Here is a 9,826-nt window from a genome sequence, read left to right as displayed (position 1 = left end):
ATGCCTAGTGCGGTGGAGCTGAAGGTGAGAGTATCCCAGCTAGGAATGCCGTGTGGATGAGTAGCTGTGCAAGAAGTGATGCCATCACAGGAAGCAAAGCTTCTTGCACGTGGGTTGGTGTGTCACATAGCAAGAACCCTATTCATCGTATTGGGCAGCAACACACTCATTAGAGATGTTCCAGATTTGTAATAGGAAGAATGTGGAGAGCATGCTCATCATGAAGGAGGAGTTGTTGCATGGGCATCATGAAGGAGGAGCTGTTGTAGGCGGAGTGGGGGGTGGTTACTAATTGAAGGAGAGGAGGGTCTTGGAGCAAGAGTAAGCTGTGCGAAAGCTTGAAGGTGGTGGCAGAGGCACCCGTGCTGGCAGACGTCTTGTATTCGAGATATCCACAAATGAAGGATTCGGCAGCGGCCCCACACTAGCAACCTCAACGTGCATTCTCTCGCCCTATGGATTCTCTCCACCTCATGTTTCCACCTCGTACAGGCCTGCTGTAGTGGCAATCCCATGCCTTCCACTCATGCTCTGTTGCGGTACTCTGGGGAGTCCCATGCTTATGACCTACCCCATGGATCTTGCTCACCATGACCCATTCTAGCATGCCATCTATCTTGTTTGCTCGTTAGCTGGCCCTTAAAAGCACCTGCAAATACTATAGCCGGCGCAAGAGCCCATCTGGTAGGAAGATCCGATAAGAGGAAGAGTGTGGCACAGTGCTCACGAGCAACAGTGAGGCGAAGATATACCTTTGTCGCAAATATCCTCTCCCTTTGCCCACTTCTTTCGCTTCCCTTGCTAGCAAAGTGTGTCCTCTCTGCCTCTCTCACCCTCACAGAAAAGGAGAAAACCTTTTTACTTCTCCAACTGTGCACCCTCATGCCCCTCTACCACCAATGCCATGAAAACCAAATGGGGCTATTACTGTCCCAGATCTCTTTTCCCCTCTTGCAGCTTCCTCTCATGCCAATGGGCTTTGCCTCCTTAGCATGCTTGCCCTCCCTCTTTGCGAGCCTTAGAAAACCTGCATGCAGCTTGCTTATTTCCTCCACCTTCCCCTGGTTTGGAAAGTCTGCACACACAAATTGCTCTTCCCACCTCAGCCACACTCGCAAGAGTGCTTCTCTCTACCGCTCCAAAAGGACCTGAGCATGTATGACAGCCTTTACTCTCTCTCTCTCTCTCTCTCTCTCTCTCTCTCTCTCTCTCCTCCCCAAACCCCCGAAGTCGCCCCTACAAAACAATATGTGCGTGAGAAAGAGAGAGTCGTGCATGCAAATCATTTGACAGAGCGGTGTAGACTGTAGTTGATACACTACATAACCCTAGCCTCCATAAAAAGACACACCCTAGCAGGCTCGCAGCTTGGAATGGCGGGGACTACGTAGGTGGAGAAAATGAGAGAGAAGGAGGCGAGGTCAGTCCGTAGTCTGGGGAAGGGGGGCTGGGCCTGCGGCGCGCAAGCACGGAGAGAGAGAGAGAGAGAGAGAGAGAGAGAGAGAGAGAGAGAGAGAGAGACAATTCATAATGGCCTCAAAAACCTCACCCCACTTCATGTCAACCATCCACCTCCCAAGACAAAGATATCCAAGGTGACGACGTGACAAAAACCTTGAGTCTCAAAGACACGAATCACGATGCCTACTTCTCAAGATCACCATTTAAATGCTTCATCATTTTTTTGACACGGTTTTACAACAATGAATGTCCACGATCTTATTTCAACCAATCAACATTTTTGGCCTATCAAAAAATACTGAAATTATAACTCAATCTTTTTTTTTATTTTAGTAAGCAAAAAGAGAAGGCATCGCTATAGGGAGGCCAAAAATGCGGAGCAGAACCCACTTTGTGTGGAGACCATTATAGATGAAACAATTGAGAGAGAGAGAGAGAGAGAGAGAGAGAGTGAGTTTGATTTGGCCCATAACTGCATGCGGGAACTTGGAAACAAAATGTGAGAAAAGAGAGCACCCACTTGAAAGGTGATGGGGACATTATGCCTTGCCTGGAAATGGTGGGATTGATCTAAAGGGATTGGGGAGACTGAGCGAGTCCTTACAATTTAGGCCTATCCCTTTCCTGCATTTGTCCTCTTTCCATTTTTGACACAACCCCGCACCCCTACACAAACACTACTTGCATCAATGATGGCAGATACGCTGTGTGTGCCCAACACCATCGGTCCACCACCACCATAGACTCTAGAGTAATCATTCATTCAGACACCGCTCTCTACCCCCTCTCTCTTCTGTGTGCATGCCGTCACCCGTGTCAATAGAGAGTAGAGAGCGGTGTGTGTGCGTAAGAGAGAACCTAGAAGAGAGAGACACACACACCTTTCACTAGTCGTACTCTTGTTGCCATTGCCCCTGCCTTTTAAAGCTCCATTCGTACACAGGCTATAGAGGGCAAGACACCTTTCACATCCTGTCCTTGGCGCCTTCATCCACTTGCACAATGCCAACTCAACCAAGTTGCCCACCCTTCCTTTACGCCCATCGCGTCGGCCCAACAATGCCCATATACGGAAAGTGGGGTGTATTCGCGCGCGCGCGCGCGCGCACACACACACCCCTCCCAGTCGCCTGATTTGTACAAGCAAGCTTCCCTCAAAGGAAAGGCTTACCCTATTTGAACACATATATATATATAACATAGATGTATGTGCAAGGTCCGTCGCTCCTTGCCATTAAGTAGCAGTTGAGCCATCTGGCTGATGCAGAGTTGAGGGTTTAATTAATTCATAACATAAAGAAGAGAGGATTAGGGAGGTAGAGGCGCGGAGAGAGAGAGAGAGAGAGAGAGAGAGAGAGAGAGAGAGATCAGACAGAAAATGGGGAGGGGCAAGATAGAGATTCGCAGAATTGAGAACTCTAGCAGCAGACAGGTGACTTTTGCAAAGAGACGCACAGGACTGGTGAAGAAGGCGCAGGAGCTCTCCATCCTCTGCGATGCTGATGTAGGCCTCATCATCTTCTCTTCTTCTGGCAAGCTCTTCGAGTTCACTAGCTCCAGGTAATTAGCAAAACCCCCCCCTTCCCCCTTTCTTTTCTCTCGTGCTTATGGCTTTTAGTTAAGTGTCTAAACAAAGTCATAAAGCATAAATGTGTAATACACACGTGCACACTATCTCTCTATATATAGGAAAGAGATACTAGGACATGTAGAGGTGCAATCTATATCTCTCTCTCTCTCTCTCTCTCTCTCACACACACACACACACACACACACACACACACTCAGTTACCAGGAACAAAAAATTGGTATCCAAAATGGGGAACGCAAATGGGCAACAATTGCCATTCCCTGTTACAGTTACTCAAACATGGAATGGTGATTCGGAATGGGAAGTTGGAACGGGAACGGCTAAAGAAAATGGAATTTCTTTGTAACTATGACACGCACATACACATACACTGGGGGTCATTACCCGTCCGTCGGCAGGCCGTCCCGCTCTGCTACCAAAGGCAATAGTTCAAAGGTAGAGGTTTGTGGTTCAAGAGGGGGAGCATAAGAGATATACCAGCGGGTGCGCACACACATTCCAAACCATCCACGCCCCAAACCACCAAATGAGATTAGCTTTGAGCAGCTTAGTTGCTCTATGATCCACCTTTAACTTATTGAGCTTGGCATACATGTTCACTAAGGAGAGATTTTTAAAACAAAATACGAGTCTTTATTCTACAGCATGAAAATTTTAGAAGTTAGATTATTTTAATGCCAAAAAGGCTCTGGAATGCTTCACAACAAATTAGTCGGGATTTTGCAATCACTCTACACCAGCTTGGACCGACAAATGGTCAAAGGTCACAAATGCCAAAGCAAGTGTCATTGCTACATTGATTTTTCCACACTTGGTTCCACTTAGTTCCTTACCATATTCAGCTTCTCTTTGTCAAAGGGGCCGTTGACCGTGTAGTCGGATGATCCTATGCTCTTGGCAACGTCCAAGAGTGGCTCTCATCATCACTCTATTGAGTTCCGATGAAGGCAAAATAGAGGACATTATCTTGCTTGGCAGAGGGACTTCAATTGCTATTTTCTCATCAAAGAAGCTTGCCTCTAGGATCCAAAGTTACACGGAACGGGAACGAGGGCCTCCGGAACGTTTCCGGAGCCATACAATATGCTTAAATTAAGTTGGATTTAATCTATATGTTAGTAGAGAGCCATACACACCCATTAGTCCAAGTATAATTCTATTAGGCATGCTTAAAGCCTTGAGGCTTGAGGCCCAAGAGAGAGAGAGAGAGACTCGAGAGAGAGGGAGAGAGGGAGAATGAGGGGAAAAGAGTCGAGTCAAGAGAGCTCCGAGCTTCAAGCTTGAGCCTTGAGGCCCAAGGGAGAAGGAGAGACTCAAGCGCCTAGAGACCCCTTGAGGCTTGAGGGAGAGGCTAGAGCATGTGAGAGGTTGAGAGCTTGAGGGAGGAATGAGTTTTCAAGGAGGCATGGTGGCATTATATAGGAGAGCTCCCCCCCCCTCCCCCCCCAACAAAACAAACGTTCACAAAGGTTGCCGCTAATTAGCCAAGTTTTAAAGAAAAATTGTTTACATTTGTAAATTTTCAATTTGCCGTTCCGCTCGCCGGCCGTTCCCTGTTCCTACCTGCGTTTCGCCTATTCTGGTGGCCGTTTCGGCCCGTGTTCCAGTTACACATCGGGACGAAACGCCGTTCTGTCCTCGTTTCCGTTTCGGTTGCTCGGCTCTGCGGGGAACGTGTTTCGGGAACAGTATGGGCCCGTTCTGCCCGTTCTGCGTCACTCTGTTGGGATCATTGATCGCACTTCTCTCGGCTTCAAAGGTAGATTGGTTTTCTTGCTTTCATGGTATGAGGATTTTACAATAGTAGCTTTTGATGAGAGATGACATCTTGTTAAAATAGCTTTTCTAGAGCTGCCAACACAGTTTTGGTTGCCAGACATGACATGTTGAGACAGATGGGTTCTTTCTTTGGCACACCATTCATGAGTTCAATATAAATCCGGACATTTGTACAAATCGAGACATCTATGCCATCTATAAAGGTGGCCACTACCCCTTCCACAATCTTTCCAGACACCATCACTTTTGAGTGGAAAGGGGTGTTACACTCACAGAGGATCATGGTTACGGGCAGATTGAACAAGTGTCTTAGAAGTCATGAGATTCCATGAGATGGGATATCTAATGAGGGGTTGTCTCCTAGAGGGAGATAGCAGAGAGGGATTGGCTGTACGAGGAGACAACTCTCACAGCCACAACATACTCGATAGGACTCTTTGCAGAAACATGATAGAAATCAGAGGAGTCCGTGTTAGCAGCAACAATTTACTCAACAACAACATAGTTTTGACCATATTCAGAGACAAAGACAGACATGCAGACAAGTACATGCATGTCATCTCCTTGTTTACATACGAGTAGTGAGATAGAGATTGGGTGTGGTAGAGCAACCTCTAGATAGTCGTCGAGAGGAGAGGTTACAAGACGAGGACCGAGAGGAGGACCAAGAGCGGCTTGACAGAGGGATAGAGCAAGAGGATCAGTAGTCGTGGCAGTTCAGGACCAATCTGAGCTCTCTAGGATAGACCAGTTCAATAGACCTTGGATCTCTTGGAGATTCAGTTGGTGGTGCCTTTTACTTAGGAGCTATTGAGGGAGAGTAGAAGAGTGAGCCTTCTCACTTTGCGAAGGATTGTGACTACTCAACCGACTTTGCATAACCAGCAGATGTCCCTTTATCTGAGAACCTACCTACACTATTCTTTGCGCTTGGTCCATGGAGATCTCCACCAAACGTCTCTTTGAAGAGTGGGCCACTGTGTATCGACATGTTTTTTTTGTAGTTGTCAAGATCGCGTCACATTTTCCTTGGTCTAGAGAGAGCTCCCATGATCAGATTCATAGTACAAGGTCTAGATGAGGGCACCTTTTGGACGAAGGAGGCTGGTTATGATACCATATAGGAGCAGAGAATGGTTGAGACCAACTATTTTATGGATATCAGATAGTTTGCAGATTTGTTTGAGAGTTAATTTAGTGAGGCTTTAGGGAAGTTGGTTTGATCAGAGAGATGTTTATCTTGGTATCTCCCCATGGCTTTTGAGGTGGACGACAAGTGGGTCTGTCTTGCCTCTCTTACAATGGTTGTGCTACAGATTTGCTTCCTTTTTTGGAGATCATCATCAAGAAATGTTAGGAGTGGATGCGGATGATTTTAGAGGCATGGTCTAGGGGTTTCACAGTCCCTTGGCTTTTGTGAGTTGCTACATAAGGTCTTTGCAGCGGGTGCTTTATATTAGTTAGATACGCAGCAGTGGACTTAATGGTTTTTGCCACATCAGGCGATTGGGAGAGAGCTTTTGGCAGATTTGTGTAGGGTTGATCACTATCCAAATAGCTACATTTCATTGCCTTATTAGAGCATCGTTATCCCAAGACGTATCCTGTGGTTTGTTATGGAAATCTTCCTCATGATGTCATTGTATTTCTTTTAGGGTTTTTCCCATATTTCTTGAATAGAAACCGATGGCTGATTTTATGTAATGCAAAGTATTAAAGCCCCACTTTTATTGTGTGTGTGTGTGTGTGTGTGTGTATGAGAGAGAGAGAGAGAGAGAGAGAGAGAGAGAGAGAGAGAGAGAGAGAGAGAGAGAGGACCTTGTATAGAGGTCATAATACTGGCTCCCACATAATCCGCAAACAAGGCCTCTTCAATAGAGGACAAAGCTATGTTCTTGCCAGACTTAGCATACCTCTTGATGCCTAACACCTTCGACACTCATCTCCGGTAGGACGTCATTTGCAAACTGCTACAAGGTTCTCCCTCCCCAATGCAAAAACTTGCCGCAAAAAGCTTGCCTGCATGTTGAAAATGGATTGCTTTTCCTTCCCTCTTGCATCCTATGAAACTGGCCTGTAGGGCGGTGGCTTTCACCCGAAACTTTACTCTAGACTTTAGGACACAAAGAAATTTGCAAAAAAAAGAAAGCCTGTGACGACAATTAACACTTCAATATACACGGCTTGGAAGCTAGAGTGCTACCAAGCAGACGCCAACACCTGTTGGCCCCAGAGACTGGCGCCCCTTTCGGTATTTCTTTATTGTATTCAAAGAGGGAATAGAACTTGTGATTTCCTACAAGCTGCCCTGCATAATTGGGGCTGAAAATGACTTGTTCTGGCCCGATTTCGATAGCATGATTGTACTAGGACGCTTCACAGACAATATCCCCACGCAAAAAGTGACTTTCTCGACGCATACAAACACTTTGCAAACTTTGCGAGAATCTGCAATACGCTGAATTTTCTGTTTTTTGCCCTGAAAATGCGCCAGATCACCCGCACAGCGTAGGGACCGTTTTGAGCCGAAACCCGAAACCTGCAAAAATACACAACAGGCTGTATTTTCCTATTTTGGGCTCTGTTTCGTGAGCCGGTCAAATCCGTAGCAAGTTCTCGAGCTCCCGCACGTGTAGGACTACTTACCCTTTGAATTGGACGAGATTTCTCGCGTGAAATCTCTCCAAATTCACCTGTACCTACGGGGATTAGCAACTAGCTAATGGAGTACTTGTGCAAGAGGCTCTTGCCTTGGCAATCGCGAATAACCCACACATAACTGTACATAGGTCAAATGAAGAGCCCTCTTGTGGGGCATCACATAACTGCATGGAGGACGGAGAGAGAGAGAGCAGTGAATGCTGTGCAAGGCTTCAATCCTTGCACTTCATTCTACATAGAGGGTAGGCAACCACAAAATAGCTTTGGTACCTGCAACAATCCACCATACGGCTGAAAAATGCAGCCCATGTTTTATTTTAATGCTTCTCTCTCTTAAGTTGGAAAATGCCCAAAAATATGTCAAGTGGCACTCATGCGTTAATTCTCGATTTGGACCTTCTGGTCTCAAAATATCTCAACCGGTTGCTCAGTTGACTTAACGGTAGAGTAATGAAATGTTCCTCTTGTCATTGCGGAGCTAATGACGCGAACAGATTTCATGACCCAAAATAGCAGTTTTCTAAATTTTAGGAGATGCCTTCATTGGACTCACTGGTCATCTGACCATCTTTCACCATTGGGACCACGTCCAAAAATGCAATGTAGCCCAGTTATCGGGTGATTTTCTCTGGGTGACCCCACTTTGTCACTGTGCCTCTATGGAGTTAATTTCCTAGTGTCCACCAGCTTATTGAGTGCAGCGAGGGGACCTAGATGACTTTGAACTGAGCCTAGACACCCTTTTACTACTGGAATTCTACTGCCAACCAACTTCCTGTCTGCGGGTGAAACTACTGTTTCACACTGCCATACAATTTTTGGCCATTTGCAACTTCAAAAAGAGGGTCTCAAAAATTAAACGACAAGCATTCGAAAGAAACCAACAACTAAGGTTAGCAGTTTCCACGTGCTCGTGACATTACCCCCTCTTGAAACAGGTCCGGAGGGCAGTAGACTTTGGCTTTCACCCGAAACTTTATTATGGACTTTAGAACACAGAGAAACTTGCAAAGAAAAAAAACTGTGATGGGAATTAACACTTGAACATACTCGGCTTGGAAGCTAGAGTGCTACCAAGCAGACGCCGACACTCTTTGGCCCCAAAGACTGGCACCCCTTTTGATATTTCTTTATTGTATTCAAAGAGGGAATAGAACCTGTAATTTCCTACGAGCTGCCCCGCATAATCCAGGCTGAAAATAACATGTTCTGGCTTGACTTTGGCAGCTTAACTGTACTAGGACGCTTCACAGACGATTTCCCTACACAAAAAGGGACTTTTCGGACTCATACGGACACTTTGCAAAACCTGGCGAGAATCTGCAGCATGCTGAATTCTATGTTTTCTGCCTTGAATATGTGTCAGATCACCCGCACAGTGGTCTCCTCGCGTCCTCGGACCTCCTGGGGGTATTAGGGACCGTTTAGGGCCGAAACCCTAAACCTGCAAAAATACTCAGTAGGCTGTATTTCCCTGCTTTGGGTTCCATTTCGCGAGCCGGTCGCATTTGTAGCAAGTTCTCGAGCTCCCGCACCTATAGGGCTTGAATCGGACGAGATTTCTCGCGTGAAATCTCCTCTTGTGGGGCATCACGTAACTGCATGGAGGGGAGAGAGAGAGAGAGAGAGAGCAGTGAATGTTGTGCAAGGCTTCAGTTCTTGCACTTCACTGTACACAGAGGGTAGGCAAGCACATAGTAGCTTTGGTACCTGCAAAAAAATGCAGCCCACATTTTATTTTAACGCTTCTCTCTCTCTTAAGTTGGAAAATGCCCAAAAATGTGTCAAGTGGCACTCATGTATTAATTCCCTGCTTTGGACCTTCTGGCCTAAAAATATCTCAACTGGTTGCTCAGTTGACTTAGCGGCAGAGTAATGAAATGTTCCTCTTGTCATTCCGGAGCTAATGACACGAACATATTTTATGGCCCAAAATAGCAATTCCCTAAATTTTAGGAGATGCCTTCATTGGACTCTCATTGGTCATTTGACCATCTTTCACCATTGGGACCACGTCCAAAAATGCAATGTAGCCCAGTCCTCGGGTGATTTTCTCTTGGTGACCCCACCTTGTTACTGTACCTCTTGGAGTTAATTTTCTAGTATCCACCAACTTATTAAGTGCGGCGAGGGAACCTAGATGACTTTGAACTGAGCTTGGAATTCCAATGCCGACCAACTTTCTGTCTGCGGGTAGTAGTTTCACCCTGGCCATACAATGTCTGGCCATTTGCAACTTCAAAAAGAGGGTCTCAAAAATTAAACGAAAAGCATCGGAAAGAAACCAACAGCTAAGGTTAGCAGTTGCTACATCCTCGTGACATCTTACTTTGT

The 9,826-nt window shown here is 46.2% G+C and overlaps 1 protein-coding gene across 5 annotated transcripts in view; it reads left to right on the top strand.

Moving 5' to 3' along the window:
• The first annotated feature begins 2,498 nt into the window (after positions 1 to 2,498).
• The window catches only part of LOC147451637 (MADS-box transcription factor 23-like), a 30,578-nt gene continuing 23,250 nt past the window's right edge, over positions 2,499 to 9,826 (top strand). For 2 of the 5 annotated variants that reach the window (XR_015188814.1, XR_015188813.1), the window contains exon 1: positions 2,502 to 3,021. Coding sequence is in view for 3 of the 5 variants with exons in the window: in XM_086517556.1 (XP_086373682.1) it covers positions 2,840 to 3,021 (182 nt within the window). In the remaining 2 variants the exon portion in view is untranslated. Of the gene's footprint in view, positions 3,022 to 9,826 lie in introns of all 5 variants that reach the window. The other 3 variants (XM_086517556.1, XM_086517555.1, XM_086517558.1) reach the window with 3 other exon arrangements.

The sequence above is a fragment of the Adiantum capillus-veneris genome, chromosome 8 (assembly GCF_014529385.1).
Source record: "Adiantum capillus-veneris isolate H3 chromosome 8, ASM1452938v2, whole genome shotgun sequence".
Classification (NCBI taxonomy): Eukaryota; Viridiplantae; Streptophyta; class Polypodiopsida; order Polypodiales; family Pteridaceae; genus Adiantum; species Adiantum capillus-veneris.
The sequence above is the reverse complement of the archived record's forward strand: the minus strand, read 5'-3'. Positions and strand labels throughout refer to the sequence as shown.